The 24,733-nt window shown below is 41.3% G+C and overlaps 1 protein-coding gene across 2 annotated transcripts in view; it reads left to right on the forward strand.

Moving 5' to 3' along the window:
* The window catches only part of DENND5B (DENN domain containing 5B), a gene marked incomplete at its 5' end in the record, with an annotated part of 112,210 nt that overhangs the window by 63,910 nt on the left and 23,567 nt on the right, over positions 1-24,733 (forward strand). For both annotated transcript variants that reach the window (XM_083858661.1, XM_083858662.1), the window contains 5 exons: positions 7,626-7,813; positions 11,006-11,536; positions 12,888-13,119; positions 15,207-15,357; positions 23,998-24,091. In XM_083858661.1, the coding sequence (XP_083714787.1) occupies positions 7,626-7,813; positions 11,006-11,536; positions 12,888-13,119; positions 15,207-15,357; positions 23,998-24,091 (1,196 nt within the window). The remainder of the gene's footprint in view (positions 1-7,625; positions 7,814-11,005; positions 11,537-12,887; positions 13,120-15,206; positions 15,358-23,997; positions 24,092-24,733) is intronic.

The following is a 24,733-nucleotide window of genomic DNA, read 5'->3' on the forward strand; positions in this document are numbered from 1 at the left end:
CTCTGGTTGCAATTTCAAGCAAGACAGCATTATTTACTCAAAATCACAATTCACTGACATAATCCTGTAATACGCAAGAAATCAGAGCTGGGCCAAAACCTACTTCAGTTCACTAAATTATTTCAGTGAAAGCTGCTGTTAACATGTATGGGAAATGCAAGCTGACTTTTTTGTGGTTCTCCTAGACCTGTTGGAAGGAATCTTTTCATTTAAGCTTGCCAAAAATTCAGTTCTTCTTCTATAGAATAAAGGTTTCTTTTGGAAAGTGGAGTGGAGTGAAATTGTTGCACAACCCCGATCATACAATGAGTGTAGCTGGTAGTAACAGCAGTGAAAGGCTGTCAGGAAGATTGCACAGAGACTCTGCTGGCTTTTCTGGAGTGGTTTTTCTCAAGGGAACTAGGAGTTCAGGATGAAAAAGTTTATTTTTAACCACCCTGTATCTTGGGTATAATGTTTCCAGCAGCCTGAACAAAGGCATCTAAGTCAATGAAGAGGTGAGGCCACTGGGTGACTTTACCCAGCTTGTCCTGGATGTGTTCCCAGCGTGATAGGAGAGTGTCTGGCACAGCTCTGCCTTGGGGGCAGGACCAGTGAGTGGCTGTTTGTACCACAGCTGCTACAGTCATCTTTGGATACCCAGTTGCACGGTTGATGGTGTCTTAGGGGTGTTTGGTACCCCACCACATGGGAAAATGCAGGGATTGTAGTGGATTGTAACTTCACTTTACAGCTGTGGTGGTCAAGCAAAGGGCTGAAGAGACTGGCAGCAAAGAAGGATGAGCTCATTTTTTAAGCTGCTTTGTTCCCATACGTTTTAGACTGCATAACTGGGTAAACTGACAGAGACTTGTGCTTGCAGCTCAGTGGCAAGACTGAAAAGATCAGCCCTTACTGTTCCTGGAGACTGTGTGGACTTCCAGGGAGTTAATCACAAGCACTGCTGGTGGGAAGTGCCAACTTTGATCTGCAAAAGTGGTATGGAAACCTGTACCAGAAATCACTTTCACTGTACATTAATTCCTGCAGCTTCAGATTACATCCTTCTGCATATAGAGAATATTTTTAAGATTAAATAGGGCAAGTTTTCAACATTTGGGCTTTGAAAACCAATGGGAGGGATTAGATATGTTTTCCCTGCAATTCTTCAGGGTGCAGTCTTTGAGTCTTTGCAGTGCTCTTCTAAGTGCCCTTTATTCAGAGCACAGCTCTCCCGTGCAACTGTGCAGATGTAAGGTCTTGTTTATGTCCACTCTTCAATAGCTACTACAATTTCCAAAGGATAAGTAACAAAACACCACTGGTGTGAGATTCCTGCTGGAGAGAGATGAATTAAACTGTGAGCTCTGTGGAAACTCAGCAATCCATTTTGTATGTCTGCCTTTCGAGGGATTTAAGCATGAGAGGGAACATGTGGATGAGACAGAGATAAACTTCTTAGAGCTTAGGCTGTTTCTACTCATTATAATTTTGAGCATTTTCCAAGTTATTTTTCCAAGTGCTTGAGTAATTGCTCCTCCAAGATTGAAATATTCTTTGCATTTTAATTTTGATCTTAGAAATTATAATACAAACGACTATGCATATATAAAGTCATTGCCTAGAAAGCCTTGTGTCTGAAAGATCTTTCTTATGAAGTCTGTTTTGGGGTAGATTTTTAACAACTAATACATGCATAATGTGTTTACCTTTTAAAGCATTTTTATACCAAATAGTTACATAGAAAACCTTTGCTCTTCCACTCGTTATTTGAATAGTTGAGCTCCACACTAATATCCATCCAAATCAGTGAGAAGTTATTGCAAAGAACATATTATATGGAGACAAAAATCTGTGTGTGTTGTGGAAGAGGTCTGGGTTTAGGGCCTCAGTAGAACTACACTCAGAGGCTGCAGTGTGTGTTTCCCTGGAAAAAAGACAATTAATTGGGTAGAAAAATCAGAGAATGACATATAGCTTTCCTTTTTATTTAGGTAAATGGCAAAAATATTTTTTAGTTAGAAATCACTCAATTTTGTTAGCCAAAGTCAGTATGACCTGAAACGTGAAGGTTTTAAAGCATTTGCAAAAAAGGAGAAGGAGCTGGTTCAGGTCTGTGCCACAGCCCCACTCCTGATTGTGTTCCTAGTAAAGGGAGACAGGGCTACTGCTTTTAACACTCTGCACACATACATACCGCTGCATCTCTCTCCACTTTTTTTTTTTTCTTGGATCTCATTTTTTTTTTTCATGATGAAACATCTTGAGCTTTTCAGAATGAGGGGGAGAAAGTTAATTTAAGCCTTTACATTGCAGTTATGGCAAATACCAGATAAATAACCTGGCAGTCTAAAGTGATCTTGAGCAAAGTGGTTCCCTGCTGGACTCTTGTGTCCCCCTCATCATCTTGCTGCTGGCTGGGGAGCCTGTTCTGCCTCAGCAGCCATGGGAGAGTGCAAGGGCTCCCTGCATCTTCAGGAGCACCTTCATGTGGCCTGCTGGCATCTTGTCAGCCTTGTCACAGACTTTTGCCCTTCTCTCAGAGACTTAACCATGCTGGTAATGGGAGCTAATTCTTGAGGTGACTCTTAATCATAAATTAATTTGTGCTGAACCAGTCATGGCAGGCTGGGACATGGTTAAATTATATAAATGGAAATGTATTGAAGCAGAAGCTTTTTGTATTAAGCATTGGCCAACAAGGAAAAAGGATAAGAATTGGCCTCAGTGAATATTGGCCTTGGGATGTTTCCCTTGGAGCAGAGCTGACCCCCAGTTTGAGAGGCTAATTCTTCAAGCAATAGGATGCAGGCTTGTCTTGACCTTTCTGTTTAAGAAAATATGTATTTTCATATTTGCATAAATAACCACTCTGCTTTTATCATATAGCTGATGTGCTATGTCACTCACTGGCAAATCCATCCTCCCTTTGGGCATGGAAGGGCATTGAGATGCCAGGGGTCATTTCCTCAGGATAGTCTGCTGGTTACAACCCCATGTCATGGCACCTGTCCAGGTTCCCTGAATGCGGCACTGCTGCAAGGTGATTTCTGTAGTGAATAAACATTTCCCACACCATTTTTGTGTGTTCTATCTGAACATCTCTTGAAAGTCACCAAGACTGGCTTGTCAGTTGTCACAGCTGCCAGCATACAAACTAGGTGAAAGGCAGAAGCTTCCAGGGCACTTTGATGTCTGCAGCACTTGTGTGTGCTGCTTCTGTGGAGCTATTGAGGTCTGATTTGAAAACCTTTGCTTTCATAAACAATTTTTGTCTCTGATGTGAATTTCAGATTTAATTTTTCATCTGCAGTGTGCTATATATAAACATTTCAGAGCTGAAGGTACCCAGACCCAAGAGAGCTCTGGTTATGAGCTGTTCTTGACTCATACTCAGAGCTCAAGGCAAACTAATTTTATTTTCCAGTTTTTCCAGTATACCTGGCTCACCTACTTCATATCTTGTTACCAAAAAAAAAAAAAAAAAAAAAAAGAAAAAAAAGGCAGTTGCATAACAATTGCTTGTAATACTTGAACTGAAGAGGTAGCATGTGGAAAAACTACTGGTCACAAGAACGTTTGAAAGCCTGTTCAGGTGTTTCCCTCTAAAGAATTCATTCAGATTCATTGATTTTTTTTCTCTCTGTTGTTGGTTTGGTTTATTTTGTTTAAAGACAATTGTTTTGTGCATATTGATAAGGTACTCTTTGAGAATACCATCCACTTATCTTCTTCCAGGATACATTTTTAAATATGTGGCTTTGCAAACTGTAGTTATCCTTTATGTGTGTTCTGAAAGCAGTAGAGGAAAGGAAGTGGTGTCCAGGTAACTCATCTTTTCAAATGCTTTCAAGTGCTCTCAAATTTTATGTAAAGTGAGACTTCAAAAGGAAAATAAAGAAGCCCTGTCTATTTTTAAAGCCTTGGACTGGATTTAGAGGATGCAGGCTGTGACTCCAGCTCTGTACTAGGCTTTCTGCCCTACCTTTGGTAGGTTACTGGAACAAAAAGTTGGAAAATGGCCAAGTTGTGCTTTCTTTGGAAAGGCTTGGAGTGTTGAAACTGCAGTAGCAGTTCACTGTTCCCAGCAGGAACACTGTTTCTGGGGAAAATGAGCATGTGTGTTCTTACACATGCCTTATACACAAAATTCCTTGGACTGGGAATTTGCTGAGAAGGTCCCAGGTGAGATTCTCTTCTGTTTGATTATGGCCAAAGATTTGAATCTGTTTTGGGGGTAGAACCTGAATGCAGTCCAAGCCCTTTGGGGCAGAGATAACACTGATGTCTTTTTGTCTTCTCAAAGGATTTTGGGGTTGCTTGCTGCAGCATGGGAGGGATTTTGAGATATTTTTATGTTGAGCTGTGTGAATTGCTTAGCATCTCAGTGCTTCTTTTCCCAGTATGTAGAATGAAAAGATTGGTTTTTGCTTTTTCATTCACTGCCTATGTTTGAACTTTAAGATCTTTGGGATAGATATTTCTTATTGATTATTGTCCTGTTATTGTGTTATGGAGAATCGACATCAAGACAAAAAATAGTCAAGTTTTGTCCTCTTTCAGAAAAACATTTATAGGGAATTGATGTTCAAATGCTGAAACCATTTCCATCTCCAGCAAAAAATAGTGATTGGTAATTCTACAGGGGTATCTCAGGGTATGCATTTTAAGCACTATACCTTGTGAGCCATATGGATGTTACCAGACTTGGGTAAAGCATGGCTGAACATGGTGCTCGAGCAGCAGAACTGCCAGCCTGCAGTGGAGAGGGTCCCCTGCAGCCATTGCATGTCCTGCACAGGGAATTGAGATTCTTGACCAAGGGCCCCTGGCAGATGGTGCCAGAAAAGGGACGTGGATCCAGAGTCTTAGAGCTTGACTCTGTTGCCCTCTCCTTCACTTAGTGAAAAGGTTGTGTGAGACGCAGCACTGCACAAAAGCCAGCTATTAGGAGGCAGTGGTTGCAGTAGAAGCCCCAGGGACTACTTTGCCCTGGAGTTACCCTCCTTGAGCAGTTTCTCTTGGAAAACAATCTGTGAACAAATTAGAAATGGAGCTTTGAATATGACAAGTCATAGAATAATTTTGGTTGGAAGAGACCTTGAAGATTGTCAACCCCAGCTGTAAACCTAACACTGCCAAACCCACCACTAAATCATGTTTTTAATTGCCATATTTACATGTCTTTAGCCTCCAGGGATGGTGACTCAATCCCTTCCCTGGACAGCCTGTTGCAATGCTCAGCAAGCCTTTCAGTGAAGATATTTTTCCTAATATCCAATCTAAACCTTCCCAGGCACAACTTGAGGCCATTTCCTCAATCCCCTGTTTCCAGGTTGTCCTCAGTAACCATGTAGGCTTCCCTCAAATGATGATAGGTACAAGAATGTCTCCATCAAAAATTATTTCAGACTTTATGTGATAGATGTCTAACCTTGTACAGGCTTGAATGTACATCAAAAGTAACTAGAGTTTCTGTCTTCTTTAAACAGATAACAACAACGACAAAAATATTTATAGATTTTTGAATATTATTTTCCTGGAGAAAACTGGAACTTCCCTCTCTTCAGTCAAAACTGCTGGGTACATAAATGGTTTTTTATCTGCTAATCACCGACAAGCATTGCTAAATGGTAGCAGCCTAATAATTTAGTCATCACTAGGTGTTGTGGGTTTTTTTAAACAGCTTTTCTCATTGAGAAAATGAGAAATCATTTTGTCAATCAATTCTCTAAATTTATTACAAAATTTGTGCTACTGACCATGTTAAACATTATCAGTACCACCAGATAAAAGTCAGCATGCATTTCCAGAGTTGAATGCCCTTATCCAAAAAGATCCTTGCAGCTTTTCTGCCAAGACCTGTTTCTTCATGTGGCTGTGTAGACCAGAACAGACTTTGAAGGTGTTTCAAATACTAAGACGTGCTGCTTTCCCTATTTGATTTCTTTTTTTAATCTTTAAAGCTTTCAGAGTTATGAAATGTTATGAGACTCGTAAGCTTCTCCAGTAAGTATTATAACTTGAGTTTGTGTAAGTGCTCCTCAACAAGGCAGGGAATGCACATGTATAATTATAGACCATAGCATGGGCAGGGATTCATAAGCAACTGATGTGTAGCTGGGAGTGTTTTGGAGGTGTGACCTTGAGACTAACTTGTATGCATGAAAATAATTTTGAAGACTGAATAGCTATTAGTGAGACAAGATGAAAAATGTTTTTCCCTGCCAGCTGACCTTCTGCAGATCGTGGCTGGTTTTCCACAGACAGGTGCTAGGAAGGAGAATGAGTTATGCAGTTTGTTGTTGTAATTTGCATATTTATTCAAGAACATCTTCCCAGTGACCTCCTAATAGCTGAGCAATGTCAGATGACAGTGCTTTTGCTGTTGTTGGTGTCTGCCAAGGTCTCGGGCTGGGATGTTCAGGAAATGGGAAGGGTCAAGTTGGACTCCTCTCCAGGCAGAAGCAGTCAATGGGGCTGTAGGAAAAAGCCTTCTCACCTGGCTCAGAACCAGTGTGTTTCATACATGTATCTTTCATTTCCTGGAGTGAGGCAGAGGGGATGAGGAGAGATGGGCAACAACCTGTGTTACCCAGGATCTGGGTCTGGCCTCTGTGAGAGGGAAATTCTTTTGGTTGCTCAAGCCAGAGCTTGTGAGACTCACCTGGCATTGGTGAGGCTTGGGTTTGGACACAGCCATGGAGCTTACAAACACAGGGATCTTTACCTATTTCTAGATAGACTGGCTGCAGTTTGAGATTAGCTGTGAGGATTACCATCTCTTTTAGACCAGTATGCGATTTATTTATTTATTTGAAAATTTTGTTCTTAACTCATCTCCTCATTTATATTAATGAATAGCTTTTGGCATTGTATCATGCCAGCCAGATATTTGATAAATAATTTGCTCTTATCCAAATTCTGAAACATCCACCTCAGCTGGACCAAAACAAGTTTTAATTTAAAAAATAATGCCCAATGAGCTTACTAAAATCAAAATAATTGCAAAGCAATGAACTAGTGGATTAAATACAAATTTGGGAAAGTAATGTAATATAAATATACTAGCTACACAGAATATATTTGAGAACTAAATTTATATTAGGCTTCTGTTTGGATTTGACTTAAAAGCATTGCTTTTATATACTTAGGGACTGTAAACTTCTGTTGGTATGTGGCCAAGACAAGTCTTCTGGAAAGTACACTCAGCTTTGGAAATAGTAGCAAGTGGAGCAGAAGCAGGCAGGCAGGAGCAAGCAAGAAACCACAATGTTTGCTTGAGGTTGACTTCTTTCTCCTCTTCTTCTCATGTAAAAATATATGCTTATTATGGAATTAGAGTACTATTATCCTATACTAGAGACAGAACTTTTGGTATCTCTTCAATACATTAATTTAATGACAGAGTAGATCTAGATAAGGTATGAATATCTATGCTCAGCAGTTTTTTTATGGAAGGAATGAGTTTTAACGGATTAAATAATGTTTAAAGTTTTTAAGTACTGTCTTATTTTCCAAACAACATCTTATCATATAAACAGGGTTTCTGTCTTATTTTGTCACTGATGTCCTTGCCAAACAGATTCCAAGAGCAGGACACAGGGAGATAATTCAATATCTGTCTTTCTCTCTCCTATGTCTAGATTATCAGCGTCTGATGACAGTGGCAGAGGGAATCACAACACTGCTGTTCCCGTTTCAGTGGCAGCATGTGTATGTCCCCATCCTTCCTGCATCTCTCCTGCATTTTCTGGATGCTCCTGTTCCCTACCTGATGGGGCTGCAGTCTAAGGAGGGAACCGACCGCTCCAAGCTGGAACTGCCTCAAGAGGTCAGTGTCTACCTTTGGGGTTGCTATCTTGAAATACCCTATTAACATTTGTGTGAATTACTGCTGGAAAATAATGTCTGGTGTTCGGAGGCTTCTCTGGCTCTGTGGAGACTGATTGGCAGCAGGAGTGGGATAATGTGGTGGTCTTTCTTGGTCCATTTCTGAATTTAGTGAGTACCACCTACTGTTTTGATTTCTAAATGCTTGTCCTGCTGTTTGTGGTGACAAAGCTGAAATTTTGTCAGCTTTCCCTACATCACACATTTCACCCGGTTGTGTTACACCATCACTGTCACAGTCCTACTGACAGAGGGCTAAAGAGCATTTCATTTGGAGAAGTTGTTGATGCATCTGGATCTCAGGTGCAGTTGCTAGATGGTGTAAACCTCTCCTTGTCCCCCTGCTGCTGAGGAGCGTGCCTGGTCCTGCCAGCCCCATCCTATCTGTGGTTGAGCCCATGTGTTTGTTCCTGGTCTATTACTAGACCAGCATCTTGGCCTCAAAAAAAGCCAGGTTTGCATTAATACTCTGCCTATGAACCACGTAGAGAGAAAAAAAATGAGGGAGAAGTCATCCTCTTAATCTCAGGATTAAATCCTTGGTGATGGAGAGTGAAATGGAGATTTTTCTCCTCAAAATTTGATGAAGGTGATTAAAACTGATTCACGTTTTTAACCTGGCCATATGGCAAAGTCTTTGCCATATGCATTCGAGATGGTGACTGGAACCAGAGCATGCCATGTGCCTTTAAACTTTGATTTCTTCTTAAAATCAGTGAGAACCTCAAGAATATATGTTCATACAGCAATAACGTCCTGCCAGTGGCTTCTGGGGGCAGAGTCCTTAAGGCTTCCAAATACCTGCTCTGACTGAGAAGGCAGATGGGAGCACAGCAGAGGAAAGTATGCAGGAGTGGGAGTTTTTGTGTGGAAGTGGAGGGATAAACACAGGGCAGGGGTTATAGAATTTTTAATAAAGGTCTATTTTATGTATTGCATGAAGGTGACTAAGTCAGCCTTGGTGGCATGGAACTGCAAATCAAGTTTTACCTCATTGATACAGTGACTGAAGCACATGAAATCTGCACTGATGTGGAAGCAAAGCTGCTATCCAGCTATGCTCCTCAGTAAAATCATGCTAGTATTACATAATTACTGTAATTTTTAAAATTATTGATCGCATGCTTTTGGTTAGCAAATTAAGCTGTCATTTTCCTTAAATTAAAATTTTAATGTGATAGTATTTAATATTGCAGTGTCATTGGAATAATAAATATCACCAGGGAGAGAAGAGTGGGGTGGAATCTGCCCCCTCCATGATGTCTAACAAATGAGTGAAAAATACCAGTGTTTATGAATACCACAGGTCCAGTAACTGTGGTAGAGAGAAAGGAAGACATATTGAACAGGGAAGATCTTGAATTTCAAATTCCTCTAGACAATAAAAAAATAAAAAATGCCTCAGTGTGCGAGCAATGATGAAGCACTGCTCACATCAGCATTCCTTTATTGTTCAGGCCAGGGGCTAGCTTTTCAAGCTCTTGCTCTAAATATAAACCATTTGTTTGTTAGAGATAAAAATGCTAACAACTGGCCATCTTGCTGTCTTAAGGTTACCAATCTCCCTGCATTAATTTTAATCATCAGATGTTTTTGAAGAGGGAAGTGAGACCAATTCCCCAAGGGTTTTCTGAATCCAAATATCATTTTTCAAATTTTAAATTTATTTAAATATTTAAATGATATGCAGAGCTGAAATTAAAAAGCCTTTGAAATGAAATATTGATAGATAAGAAGGCAGTCCCTGAGATAAAGAACTGTACTGACACATACTACAACTGTGTAATAGCTACACAGTTAAATAAAGCAAATAGTTTTGTATGAAGAAATGCTTTCCTTTGTACAGACTAAATTTAATACGAAAAAGCTGAAGGGACACTTCTGCTTTACCAGGGGAATCCTAATAGGCTTTAACGTGTCTGTGTGAAAGGTGATTAATATTAGTAAAATGTCCCTGAATTATCCAATATATTATAAAAATGTTTGCTGTGCAATGTATTGTCCTGCTGAAAATTAACCTTTTCAAAAATGAAGGAAAATAAATCATTTATGTTCTATTATAATCTGAAGAATAGTCTAGAGTGTTTGGTAAGAAGTAAAGAATACTAAATGTGCCTGGGAGAAGGTGGAGGAGCTGTGCTAATGGCCAGGTCAGGCTAACAAAGACCTGCTGCTGCCCTGTGGGTTTTCTGCATCTCCTGTTCTGCAGTTTTATGCCAGGATAAAATGCATCAGAGCTCAGCACCTTGGGAATCTGACCTGGTTTAAGATTTTACTCAGTGCACTCAGACAGTGAATTTCAGATGTAAGCTGCTGTTCATAAGATCAATTACTGTTTTTCATTCTGCTAGTATTCCTGAGGGTGCATGCGCAATGTAATTAATTTTTATGTGGGATGCTTCTGTCCCTCCATCGACACTTTCCTAGTAAAAGTATCTGCTCTGCTAGACTAATATCTTCACTTAGCTTTAATCTTACAGGCTGAGATCCATCTCCATTCATAGCAAGGCTAAGAGCACTCTCTTTAAATCTCAGGCAGAGGAATTGGCAATAATACAAGCCTCCATGGAAACAAGGGTCAGGGGAGTAGGGAAATAAGACTTGGCCTCTAGTTGACAAGGTGTACTCAGACATAATCCCAAAGGATTTCCATGGGACCCTCTTTTGTGGTTCTGCTTGAAGCAGCATCATCTTTCTCACTGAACATCTCATTTCTTGGTAGCACAGCTGCAGAGGCTTCTTGCAGTTGAATCTTGATAAAATAAATGGGCCTGTGAGATGCAGTAATTCACACTAATGGTATTTACACGGACTGAGAAGTGGTGCTGCACTTCCTGCTTGGTGGTATGTCCTTGGCTGCTCTGGGAGGGCATATGAAATCTTTGTAGTGGGAAGTTTGGGGTCTGCATGTCCTCGGGGAACAGGAGAGGGTCGCAAGCCTTTATTTGTCATCCATTTGACCCTCAGTTTTACTGAAGTCTGAAATGTCACGGGCTAGACAACACAGCTAAAGTGTCCCACATACATGTACATTTACCCTTCTCTCTGGAAGCACCCTGGGAGAAAAGGCTATATCACAGAGGAACCAGTTCAGTGCTGAGTGTCCATTTTGAAACTTCTGTTTGTATTTCAGGCAAACTTGTGCTTTGTAGACATTGATAACCATTTCATTGAACTGCCAGAGGACTTCCCGCAGTTCCCTAACAAGCTGGAGTTTATCCAGGAAATCTCCGAGGTTCTCCTGCAGTTCGGGATCTCTCCAGAAGGGAACCTGCACTGCAGTGACAGTGCCACCAAACTCAAGAACTTAGTTCTTAGTGACCTGGTGAATGACAAGAGGAACGGGAACATCCCCAGCAATGCCTTCAACATGTACGAGCTGCTGAAAGGCAACGAGACGATCTCCCGCCTGCAAGCCCTGGCCAAGAGAACGGGCATGACCATGGAGATGACCATCACCAGCCCCCTCACAGAGGAGAAGGATGGGAATTTGTCATGTGAGGAGCTGGAGCTGAGGGACTACAAACTGAACGTGCAGCTCCGCGAGGTTTTTGCCAACCGCTTCACGCAGATGTTTGCAGACTACGAGGCTTTCGTCATCCAGGCTGCCCCCGACATGGAGTCGTGGCTGACAAACAGGGAACAAATGCAGAACTTTGACAAAGTAAAGATAGCCATGTATTTGTGTTTCCATATAAAAGGGGGAGGGAGGATAGCTGTATTTGTGTATGTACCCTAGGTGCTCTTTAATCTGCCATTCCTCTTCTGCCTCATTGCAAGATTTGTCAATTTCCATTACACAGGGCCAGATCTCCTGCCAGAGTAAATCGGAGCACATCCACTGAGCTGTTCAGAGCCATCATGGGTTGTACCAACCAAGCTGGCAGGCTTCTGCCTGCTCATGGGGCTGCTCCTGTGGGCTTGGTGGAAGGGTAGCTACGCAAAATTACTTCTTTTTCTGTCTTATTTTGTTTTTTTGTTTTTTGAGAGGAGAGGTGCACACTTGAGACAAAAAACAAATCTAGTTTTACATGTTTCCTAATCTCACAGTTCAGGTTTTTTGTAATGGGTAACGTTTTTCTGAAGAAGGTTATCAATTAAAGAGTATTGGTATGACTCTATTGCAGTGTATGCACAAGAGGAAAAAGGAATCCCTTGAGATTAGAAATGAGGATGTAAAGAGATAGGAGGATAGCAAAGGAATGGGAAATGTTGGGAAGCTTGCATAGCTGCTGAGTGACCGTACAAAGCAGGTAGTGTTTGTACCCATCATCTTTTCTAGATACAAGTCCTTCTCTAAAGAAAAGGTTAAAAGGATGAACAGTGAGGGACGGACTAAATACTGATCTGAGTCAGTTTTTGATTTAAAAGAATTGCTGCCTTGCCTGTTAATGGTTTGTTTTCTGGCATTAAACAGTGCAGTATTCAAAAGGATGGGGTTGTTTAGGCAATCTCTGCTAGTGCTTCTGCAATAAAATGGGCTGTTAAGTTTAGGGTTTTCAAAGCTCAGTTAGAGACTTAGACACAGTCCATTCTAATTGGAAATTCATGACTAATTGCCCTGTGTAACATCGCAGAAGAGCATCAGCTGAAGAGCACTGTACAACCCTTGATATGTGTGACACCTTAATAAGTAGTATGGTCCCAGGCAACCATGCCCAGACCAGAGGTCCCAAGGGGGCACATGTGATGGTCTGCCATGCATTTCACAGGGTTTACTCCTGAGAGTGATAGCTGCTAAGTTTGAAAAAGCAGGCAGCATGAGTGTTATTTCAGTCACTCCACATTCCCTTTGTTCCAGCTGTCACAAAGCCTCCCTGACTGCTTATTTCTTACAGTTGTGAACCAAACCCCTTTGTAGATGGATTCACAGCTCTCTGAGAGGTGTTTTCACGGTGGGGGAAGTCTTGTCCAAGCCTTCCTGCTGGCTGCTGGTTCAGTTCTCTGCTGAAGGATAGCTGGGCACATCAGTGCTGGGCAGGAATGTGGCACTAATGAGCTGTTCTATATTTCAGGCTTCCTTCCTTTCGGACCAACCTGAGCCTTATCTCCCATTCCTTTCACACTTCATCGAAACACAGATGTTTGCAACCTTCATAGATAATAAGATAATGTCCCAGTGGGAAGAGAAGGACCCTTTTCTACGAGTTTTTGACTCCCGAATTGAGAAAATAAGGCTATATAATGTCAGGGCCCCTGCACTGCGGACATCCAACTACCAGAAATGCAGCACTTTGAAAGAAGCAGGTATGTTCAGACAGCCTTGTAAAATATTCAAAAGTACAATGTCAGCCACCAAGAAATATAAGTCCTCAGTCATCTGAGTGTTGCAGTTGATGAGGAAGTCCTAGAGCTACCTGAGGAGGACTCAGCAATGTCCTTATCTCAGCAAAAACTTTAGCATGCTGTTAAACACCAGGAATGGCAGGAGCCTTTACTTTCCCATTGAGCTCTCCTGGGTGGGTGCCTTTAATAAAATCAAGCCAAACCCAAATGGAACTGGCTCATAGTTTCTCATTTCAGGCAGCTCCTGTTCCATTGCCAGGGGAGCTTTCCTTCACCCTGGTGGTGGGGCCAGTGCCAGCCACACTGAGGAGTCAAGCCCTGGTGTCTGCTCCACTGGCCTTGTCCCTCCCCCTTGCCATAAAAAGACATTGTTTTGCCTTACACCATTTGGTTAGAGCAGCAGGGAATGCCAGGGATGTAATCCTGTGTGGCATATTTAGTACTTCCAGCAATAGGTATTCAGTGTTAATGAAAAATACTCTGTAGTGAAGGCTTGGAATTTTTTTCCATTACAGTCACAGGATGCCTTTTCAAATTATACTTGAATTTCTTACTTAATGCTTGTGCAAGTATGTATTTAATTTCTAAATAATACAGGGAAATTATACTCCTAAATTTGTTGGGACACATATTAGTAAGCTAGGGCAAACACAGTTCTCATGGGTTTTTTTTTTCGTTTAACTCCTTCAGTGTTTTACTTATTATAAACATGTCAGAAATAGAAATCTGCATCTGTTAACTTTTTCTGTCTAAACCCAGTTCTAATTTGCAGGTCAGCTGTCTATTCAGCGTCTAGTTTTGGCAGATATTGTGGCACCAGAACCTCATTTTCTGTCTTGTGAAAAGCAGCAAACTAATAGTAATACCAATTTTCCTTCATAGTTACCATTCACAGTATATGTGACCCCAGCACTGATCCAGCACCTGTTTGTTTAACTATTTTGGGAACCCTTCAAATCCTCTGACCCCACACTACCCACTCCTTTTCTCCAAAATGGAGCCATACAAAATGTTTTTTGGTTTTTTTTTTAGAGGGGAAAAAGAATACTTGCTGAGTTTCTAATGATAACGTATGTAAATCTTGTGACAGCTTCTTTCCCGTCACAGTTTTATAAAGTAGGAAATGAGTTCCATATTGTTCTTAACAAATGGAAAGCAGATTTAGCTTCCACATTTTTCATATGTATTCACTAGCTGTGATACGCCGAAAGAACAGGCCTGCCCATTAATAGATGGGCTAGAAAGAGTTGAATATTAAAGTTGCTAATTAAATACTGAATTTGCCCATATACCTCCTTTCCCAAGTTCTTCACAAGTTAAGAGGGTGACAGGTTTTATTTTAATTCTGCTTGAGTTTTGAGATTGAAACCCCCAAGTCCTTGAAGAAGAGGATTGAACTCCTTTAGTCTCAGTGGAGCTGAGATTCCCAGGGAGCCCTCTCCCATCTTACCATGGCCTTCCCTGTTTCCAAGAATCTGCTCATCCTCTTGATGTTGCTCAGGTCTTGCGACAGTTAGCTATGCTTTTTGAAGGCCTGTCATCCAGTAGAGGCATATCTAATTTCAGGAGGAAGACCTTGTAGGCCCAGATGTTTGCAAAACTCAGGTGTCCCCCTGCCATGCATCTGCCCAGGGAATGTGTCTGGGGCTAAGCAAGATGTCCAGTCCCACAGGGGTTGCAGCTGGCCTTGGAAGTCTCTGTTCTGCTGAAGAAGCATTAAAATCAAACAAGGAATTTCAGGGAAAGATTGCACTGCTCTTGCCAGTTCCTAATGCATCTCATAGGCTCCTGTAAATACTTGCTTGCTTAACAGCTAACTTGCTTGCACCAGTGCTCATTGTGTTGGGTAAAGAAACTAAAAGCAAAATTGAAAAACCTACATCACAAGTGCCTCCTCACCTCTGTGACTGGCAGATTTCTCTGCCTAAGGTCACTGTTTAACTTTCTAGTGGGTTTTCACGGGTCTGAGTATGACCACTGCCATTGGGATGGTGCGTGCCCTGGGGTGGGTGGTGGCGCAGCTGTTCACCTGTGACTGTCGCCTGCAGCCCAGTCCGTTGAGCAGCGCCTGATGAAGATTGACCACACAGCCATCCACCCTCACCTGCTCGATATGAAGATTGGCCAAGGGAAATATGAGCAAGGATTTTTCCCAAAGCTGCAGTCAGATGTCTTGGCAATGGCACCCACCAATAACAAGTAAGTGCAGTTTTTATTTTCTGGATTTAAAAGCAGGTTTCTCATGTAAATAATTCACATCATTGGACAGAAGTCCTAAATTTGGATGGCATATAGAAGTCTAATGAACCCAACAGTGGTTTCCGTTTCTGGTTTGTATGGGGCTAAGCAAGATGTCCAGTCTTGCTTTTGAAAATATAACCATAGTTTGGGTTACATCAGGAAGCGTTAGCTGTGTTAGGGGAAGATTCCTCCCTCTGTTTTCTGTTGAGTGGTAACTACTGTCTTCTCATACATAGTTTTTGTTTTGTAATGGGTCTTATGAGTTTCAAATTAATTCTTTGGCTGTTTTCCACTGAATACAGTATTTTGGGAACTCAAGCCAAAATTCAGATTCTGAAAGAAATTTTGGTGATGAAACCTTCACACCATCATGTGGAATGAAATTAGTGTCCAATCTGTTCTTTTCTTTTCTTCAGCTGTTATTACGTGACTCAGAATTTTTCTAGCTCTCTTTCAGTTGCCACATTAGAGTACCCTGGAAGAATGACTTGGTGAGGTTGGAACATATGTGGTTCTGCATCTGAGTTTCTTTTTTGAGTCTGATAGAGTTCTGTGGTGCACCTTGATAAGAGGGTAGGGATACCTATAGCTGTGGAATTGAGCATGCCATTGCATGATTTATTTACCTAATGTAAAATGGGAACCTGGACCACTGATACACTTTACCTCTGTACAGTTATAATACAAAGCAAGTGCTGTGAGTTCCTTTATTTTTAATCTTTCTTCCTTCAAAACCCATGAATGACGGTTTCTCCCTCTTCAGAAGTGAAATATTTCTGTATCGTTAATTACAAACTCATTATATTATCAGCTGAAGCCCTCAGTTTCAGTTTCTGGACATCAAAATGTGGGAGTGCAGGTAAATCCGAGAGCTTCAAAGGCTACAGTTGTCCAAATGTTAAAGCTACCTCTTGTTTTAGACATGTGCATGCAAACATACTGCTCTGAGCTTCTGCATGAAGTGCCCACTCAGTTCTATTTATACACCTTTTGTGCATACCAGTGCTAGCTAAGCCCTTTTTAATAACCTGCTAGGAATAAGAATTGCAAATGATGAGATATCCTTAAGCACTGAATGTTTAAAGAAATCGAGTTCTTAAAAAAAACTTTAAAAAACCCCAGGATCAACCAAAAAGGAGGAATGCATATTTCAAAGTTCCTTTGCTTTCAGTCTCCCTGCAAGTGGAGACAGAATTGTATGGGTAATCGTCCTTTGAGGAATGGAGGATTTCTTCATCTTGTGAGATGCTGTAATTAGCAGTCTGCCTCTTGTTCTTATGGATGTGTTTCAGTTTCACAGTGTCAGCAACAGTGTGAGTGTGCCCAGCCTGCTTAAAGTTGCTTAAGTCTTGTGTCTCTATTGCAAAATCTTAGTGAATCTGTGATTAAACATCACTTAAAAATAGTTTTCCTTATGCTCTTTGAGATTTGCTTCTGTTAGATTGGTACTTGTTCTAAAATTACTTTAACTCCTTGAGTAATAATTTTGATTTAGATTGCAGCATGTTTCAAAATTTGTAAGTACCAAAATCCCATTACTTACCACAAAGTGATGTCAAAGTGACAAATGTTTGGAATTCCTCCAGTTGTATGTTGCCAAAAAGGCTTGTAATTGGAAAATCTCAAGACCATCTGTTTTTCTTTCTTCTTCCTGGTTTTCATGAGAGCAGCTGAGATGACTCTTTCTCTCCCATTTAGGACATGTAATTTTGCTGATTTTACACCCATGTGTAGAACAGCTTTTCCATGCTTTCTGCAAGTACAGCGTGACTCTTATGACCACAAAATCAATTGAAGTACAGCCTTCCATTAATTTGAATTTCCCAGTGCATGATTCTTGGAAATATGTTTTACTTACAGGACTGGAGCTTTGCCTATGGGTATGGGGTAAGAGAACATTCTATCTACATTTCCAGAGTCTTCAGGTGTAGCTATTGTGTGTTTATACTACAAAATTAATGCAAAGGATATTGCTGTGTATATAAGAATTATTTTTTCAGGCTTCAGTTTTACATAGCAAATTTTGTCCCGATTTTGTATGGAAGTTTATTTGTGAGAAATGGGGAATAATTCCCATGTTGTGGTCAATTGTTGCTGGACAGTAGCAAATAAACCAATTCAAAGCTGTTTTAATGAAAACATGTCCTCAGTGGCCAGCAATCAGGGATTTATTGCTTCCCTTTCTGGGCTGATAGCCTAACAAATACACAACCAGAGCTCATAATGTTATCTAGCTATTCCCTTCCTGTAAGCAGAAGGAGCACTGAAGATACCTGTCAGTTACTGGGCTGGTATATGTGTAATATGTTATATCTAAATCACAGATATAATGCAGACAACAAACACTTCTAGCTTCAGTTCTAGATTCCTTATGTGATTTAAACAATTTAAACTAAAGCCAAACCAAAACACCCCACCCAATTCTCTTTCCCATCAGGCAGCACTGTCGCACTTGAGGAGCTCCTTCTGTGCTCCTTGCCTTTGATACATCTCCCACGTCATGGGAAAACCTTCTCAATCTACAGAGAGAAGCTGCAGGCTGCCTCTGGGTACAAAAGCATCCCCTCTACACTGCTCTAACCATGTAAAGCAGTGGCTTCTGCACAAATCCTCCCAGAAAGCATCCCAGGAGAAAACAGGCTGCAGTCCCTCAGGATATTTTTCCGTTATTCTGGAAAATAGCTGTGGTTTCCAGAACCCTTATTTCCTTTCTCAAACCCCAGCACAATACTGTGGTGTCTGTGTTCCCTCCTTCCCTGTGTGCATTTTCTGCCAGGCTTTAAAATTGTAGCTGGGACTCCACTGGCTGATGAATTTGCAGGAGTGGAATTTGAATGACAAAAAGCCAAGCTACATAAACACTTCATGGTTTTTGATTAGCTAATTGCTAAATTAGGGGGAATATGCTTACAGTGCAAAATTAAAACAATGAAACAAGCTGTGTTTTCAATCTAATCGAGTACCTTGTAACTTAATTTGTACTAAGAAGCTTGATAAATGAGATTAAATATTGCAGAGGAAAACAGTGATTCCCAAGCATGGGAATATATTTGCATTCTGGCAATTTGTATTGAATTGCCTTCAAAGGACAACTGAATGGATTTTTTTCATGTTTCTTTTGGTTTTCAAATGAAGAGTTTGCTTTGTTACACACTTACAAATGGCTTTAATTACCCTTTTTTTGCCTTCCTCTCTGTTTAGGCCTGCTTTCCCCACACTTCTTCATTGGAGCCCTGCTTTTCTCCTTGCTTACTTTCCTGACCAGCCTGTTTCCTCTTTCCTGTCCTGGCCACTTCTATCACCTGGGCCCTCTCACTTGCATCTGAGCTTCCTGTGAGCCTTGTGCTTTTGTCTGTCTTCTGTGTCCTACCTTTCCTGCCCAGCCCCCAAAGGAGGGCACAGTCCCAGTCTTCAAGGACAGATCCCACTGTTCTTGGCCTCTAACCTCAGGCTTTTGCTGAGTGATATTTTGATCTTACCCATGAAACAGAATTCAGAAATTAGTTGTTTACTTTCTCCAGGCATTTGTTCCTGAGCTGTGTTTTGCTCATCTGATCACTGTGTCAGTAATTATTTACAAAACTCAAGCACTAGGAGTGTATGGAATTGGTTCATTTTTGTGCTCCATTTTATGACATGACTTGTGTGGGCACTGTCCTGTGTCCTTCATCTGCAGCCCCCTCCTTCAAGTCGGGAACTGTGGAAGGTTTATCTGCCTGGGACTATGGTTCTCCTTATTTTTAAACAGGACCCTTGTTTGTTTGTTGCTAGCATTTAACATCAGGTAATGATTTTAAAGGAAATATGATGTATATATAACGCAAAGGGGTTGATGTATCTCTGTGTGATGACAGAATTTGTTCTGGTTTTAACTAAATTATTTTTTGTATGCCAAATGGTCTTTTCTCTTTTAATGAGTTCATCATATTATATGGCCATTTACTACCCCACTGTCTGTTGGGCACTGTTTTAAGGCTGTGTTAAGTGAACATATCTTCTTTTTTAATCAAGCCAAACAATTGCAAGTGATATAGAGTGGCATCTCTGCAGCGCATGTAGGTGAGCATGAAATGAGTCAGCAATGAGCCATCCATACACAGCCCGGAGGTTATTTAAATTCTGTGAGTAGTGAGAGCTCACTTTTTATGTAAGAAAATCTGAAATAAGCAGTTACTATACTTCAGGTACCCCAATGTAGCAAACCACTGATGGGTGCAATGAAAATATGAACCAGTTGTACTCAAATACATTAATTTTCAAGAATAAAGTGTGACTGACAATCTGTACTTAAAGATGGCTTCTGAGATAGGAAATATGTGCTGTGATGACTTGGAACCTGATGGTTCCAAGTGGGTGATGGTTCTGATGGTTGACTCTCCTGAGCTACTGATCCTTTGCTCAACTGGTGCAAGGCAGGAAAAATGCCATTAACTTCTTTGAGTTAATATATCATTTTAACATAGCTGTGCAGAATTAAAGCTGACAGGGAAAAATGGGCATTGAATCCTTGCATCCGCTATTCCATTTGCTCTCCCCTGAAGAGTACTACTGTCTTAAGTGACTTGCAAATTAAATAACTCATAGGACAGTGGTTCCTCAGGGCTTAAGAGGTAATTCTAGCAATTCACTACAGCTCTTCCTTGCAGAGGATGACAGTTGTGTGTGCCACCCTTTAATATCACTTATTTTCCTATAAACTGATGAAAGAGCCTGTCAGTGTAAGGCCACTCTTTTTAAGGCATTTTACTAATTTTTGTCCACCCAATGAGCAATTTCAGAGCTTTCCTATTCTACCGTATGGCAGAGATGGAAAAGGTGCTTAAGTCTCCATCTAAGCCTTTATTCTCCTTCCCGTGGAGCAGATTCACACTGTGGATCCCCTCCCCTGTAAGCCTGTCCATGATCACCTTTGGCCTGACATGTGTATGACTTGGAATCTCTGTGTAGTCTCACACAAATTACATCTGAGCTCAAGGAGTTTGCATGTGTAGTCTGTGTGTGTTTAATGTGGGCATGCTTTAGGGGGGCTTTGTGGAGGCTGCAGTACAGCTATGTGCTAATTTGTGAATGCAGAAACTCTGATGGATATGCATAGGTAGAATGGGTGTTGTCATGGTTTGCAGACCTAAATAGCAGCCTGCCTCACAGGATGATGTATGTGAGGAGATTTAGGTTCTGTCCTGTAAACAAGTACATTTGTCTCCTTCCTTCCCTCCATTATCACTGTAAGGGGATTGTAAATTACAACAGTGATTTTCATCATGATGACAATAGTGGTTAAATCCATCTGAGAAAGAAGCTCTCTAGAAGCATGTTCATGTTTTGCAGTATAAATCTTGCTTGCTACACTGATGTCTGATTTGGGAAGACATAATTTCATCATTTCTTCAGGAAGCTTTAAAAAGGGGAGCAGGAGAAGGTAGAGGAAGAAAGAGATATGAACACATAGTTTCCATACAGTGTGGCCAGTCACTGGCGTGAGGTGCTGTTTTGCTAGATTGTTTGTGACACTGCAGCTTTGCTGCTGACCACCTTACCTCTTTTATTATAGAAATGTAAAAGATGATACTTAACATTGGGATGTTTCAAATGCCACCACTACATTCGCTCCAACCTCTGCAAACCTATTCCTATTCTTGTTGGGTCTAATTTGATACTAAACAATACTGACTTGACTGCCTTTATGTTACCAAGGTCTTAGTTGGAGGTGCCTTACTTCATTTCCGTATGTTGAACTGAGCACAGTCTTCCCTGGTCCCTCCTCTGAAATATCACTGCTTTTCCGCAGTCCCTGGAGGTGAGAAGCATTCATCTGTGGACATGGGAGTTAGGTACAGACAGACACACTGAAATGAGCCTTTCCTCACTTCTCCATGGAGGCAGCTTGTCCCTGGGCTCCCTGCAACACTGCACCCAACCTGTGCCTGCTCCAGAGAGCAGGTGCTTGTAGCAATGCCTCCACTGTGAGGAATAAATGAAACATGCCAGCAGTCTGTGCTCATGGCCCTGCCAGCAAAAAACTAAAGGGGAGAAGGCATTTTTGGAGTCAGGGAGTCCTTGGGCAGCATCCAGGCAGAGCAGCAGGAGGGCTTCATCTACTCAGGACAAGGAGAGGAGGGACACAGCAGTGGTTTTCCTAAAAGCCCAAGTCTAAGGAATGACAACAAGCAAAGGGTTGCTGGAGGGAAAACAGCTTTCCTTGCTGCTTTGGCAGTGCCTGGGCTGAGGTGTGAATAGAGCAACAGCTGATGACAGGGCCAGCAGAGGTACCCACACGGGATTTTAGCAGCCATGGGGGAGGTGGTGGGACCACTGGAGCTTTTATCCCCCTTAAAATCACTTCAAGTGATTGCAGGGAGAGCACTTTAAAATGCAGTCACTGCTGAGGAGAGGGAATGGTTATTGTAATACCGAGGCATTGTTTTGGGAAAATTCTATGTGGCCCAGAAAAGAAAAGGCTTTAAAAGATTTAGCAGCTTAATCCTGTTTAACTGCTGTTAGATCTTCACAAAACCTCCCAGAGAGATTCAGAGCAGCATCTGAAAGCACAGACCTCACCCAGCAACTCCACAGCTCCTCTTCCTTAACTTAGAGTTTGGAAGAGAGGGAACGTGCAGGTCACTATGTGTAATTACTCCTGCTAATGAGCAGCAGTCTTTTTTTTTTCATAAACATCCAACAATCTTCACTTTTGTATGATTAAAACATTCAAATAGTTCTGATTAATAATCTGGAAAATGGTCTGTGCCATCTCCCAGATGAGGTACAGTTCTGGAAAGAACTGAAAATGCTTTAATGGTGCTGTATTATTTTGTAATTATTCTGTGGCTTTCATTCTGCTTTCACCTTGGTGAGATATTTGCCCTCAAAGGACACTTAAAGCAATTCTTTCATCTGTCTAGAATTCAGAAAATAACCATATAAATTAGAGGAGGAAAAACTATGATATGGGGTAATATTTGATCTGTATCTTAAATTTCCAATGTGTTATTGGTATACTGTTGTGTGAAACATAAACATGGACCTGGCTTGCAATAAATGGAAGGTCTCCAGAGCCAAGTGGCTAAAGACACATTGTATCTGCTATCCTCTGTTAAACAGAGTGGTTTTTTGTGACATTTCTGTTTGTTGAGATTATTAAAATGAAGGGGTTTATTTTCCACCTCTTAGTCATCTAATGAGGCTTTGGCTGTTGCTTCTGAAAAAAAATAAATGGTGACTTATTAAACTCAGGGGCTGTACGTTTTTAAGACTTCTGTGGATGTGCAAAGACACTCATGTCAGTGATGTGTTCCTCTGATAAGGTATTAGCATTTGCTGTGCAGACACTTACTAGGCTGTTTCATTTTGTTAGCAGAGACCTGAGGCCACCAAAAAAAAAAAAAAAAGGTTTAAAAATAAGTGTGTTGTCATATGGTATACTGAGGTGATGAACCGTAATTACATGCAGACCTAGATTTCTTCCTTTGTACTTGTTTTCTTGATGTTATTTGATGGGACTTCAGTTTGACTTTTAATACAACAGTTCCTGTGGCATTTTTTTCCCTTTGTATCTGTGTGGTGAGCCAAAATTCAGATTTTGGTTGACTCTAAGAAGAAACTGATGAAGATGGTTATGTACGTTTGCAAAGTTCTTCTCTCTGGAAACAGAGGCTGTTTTTTGGTCACCAGGGGCCACCCTACACATCCCCAGTGTTTTGCCCAGCATGTCAGAACACAAGTCCAGCTCTGTGCAAGAGTTTCCGCCCCAGGCATTCATCTGTCTGTGTCACCAGCAAGAACTTCTTGCCCGAACAGTTAGATTCCAAATTTTATTTGTATATGCTTTTGTTTGGGATGCACAAACAGAAATGCATGAGTTTGGGATTTGGAGACTTCTGTCCTTACCAATACCACCAGTGTAGAGAGAGGAAAAATTCAACTGGATGTACATGAACAGGTGGAAAAAACCCAGCCTTTCTGTGGTACTTAGAAACCAAATTAAAAAAAAAAAAAAAAAAAAAAAAAAAAATAAGGTGAAAATAGCAACGTGACTAATCCCTAATCCCAGGAACATCAGTATTGTTTATAAACTTTAGACATAGGTGCACCCAGTAACAGTTGTTAAAACTGCCATGAGAGGTTTGTCTCAAATAAGTACCCCAGAAAATGGACAAAGGAAAAGTAGCACTTCTCACAAAAGGGCAAAATCATAGAAGTTGCTTCTCAAAATAAATCATTGTATTTTGTTTTTTGCTAAAGACACTGTTCTTGTCAAACCTTATCAAATGCAGCAGTGGTGTTGGGTAACCAAGTTCAGTGATGGCATCAATGCCTTGGCAGAGCTGCATTTCAGGTACCAGGAGCTCTCACTGGCAGGCAACTGAACAGGTTTCCATCAGGTTATTTATCCCTTGGGTGAGTGCTTGTCTGTCATCTTGCTGGTGGTTTCCCATGGGGAGGTCAGGCACCAGCTCACACCCGTGTTTACTGCAAGATCCGAGCCTGGGCTTTCCCTTCTTTTGCTGCAGACCCATTGGATGTTCTTCAGCTCCTGACGCAGGCTTTCCCTCCTGCTTTTCTTGTGCTCACATGTGTGTTCTGTCTGTGTTTTCCCAGCCGCTGGGCCAGCCGCAGCAGCACCACGCAGCGGAGGAAGGACCGCCTGCGGCAGCACTCAGAGCACATCGGGCTGGATAACGACATGAGGGAGGTGGGTGGCCTCATCTGAGGGCAGCACAAGCTGTGATCCAGGAAGTGGAGGTTTGGACAACACTGTGCCTATTACTTGGGGCAATTTTGTGGCTACTGTGTGGTGTGGTTGGGTCTCTGTAGCTATTTGGATGCTGCTCTGCTTGTCATAGATGCTGTGCAACCTCAAAGCACGCAACATAAATAAAGTGCTTTTATTGTTTTGGAACAAGACAGCCCCCTTGTCATGAGAAAAATGGCTTATTTGCTGATTTAGACCCTGGCCATGTTACTGCATGCAGATAGCAGAGCCCTGGCAGTGCAGCTGCTAAACTCTGGCCAGGGTGGAAGTCTCTGGAAAGGTGAAGTCCTTGAATAAATGTCAGCCCTGTAGAAGTGAATGAGGCAGGATTCCACCTTTTTTTTAAGGGAACTTTTTTCCGTTCTCTTACGTAGATTTCTGACATGAGTATGCTTATTTGAAAGGTTAAGATTTTGGGGCCTTTTTATGCCTAAAGCTTGGAAACTCCCATGCATCTTGTAAATGTCAGTCACGTACATGTGTTTCTTTCCCATCTTTTCAGTTCCTCATCCTTCATTAAATAATTTCTGCCACATTTTTTCATTGATGTCCATATGCTTCTATTGTATGTCACTAGCAAAA

Source organism: Zosterops lateralis (assembly GCF_965231275.1).
Source record: "Zosterops lateralis genome assembly, chromosome: 4".
In the NCBI taxonomy this organism is placed as follows: Eukaryota; Metazoa; Chordata; class Aves; order Passeriformes; family Zosteropidae; genus Zosterops; species Zosterops lateralis.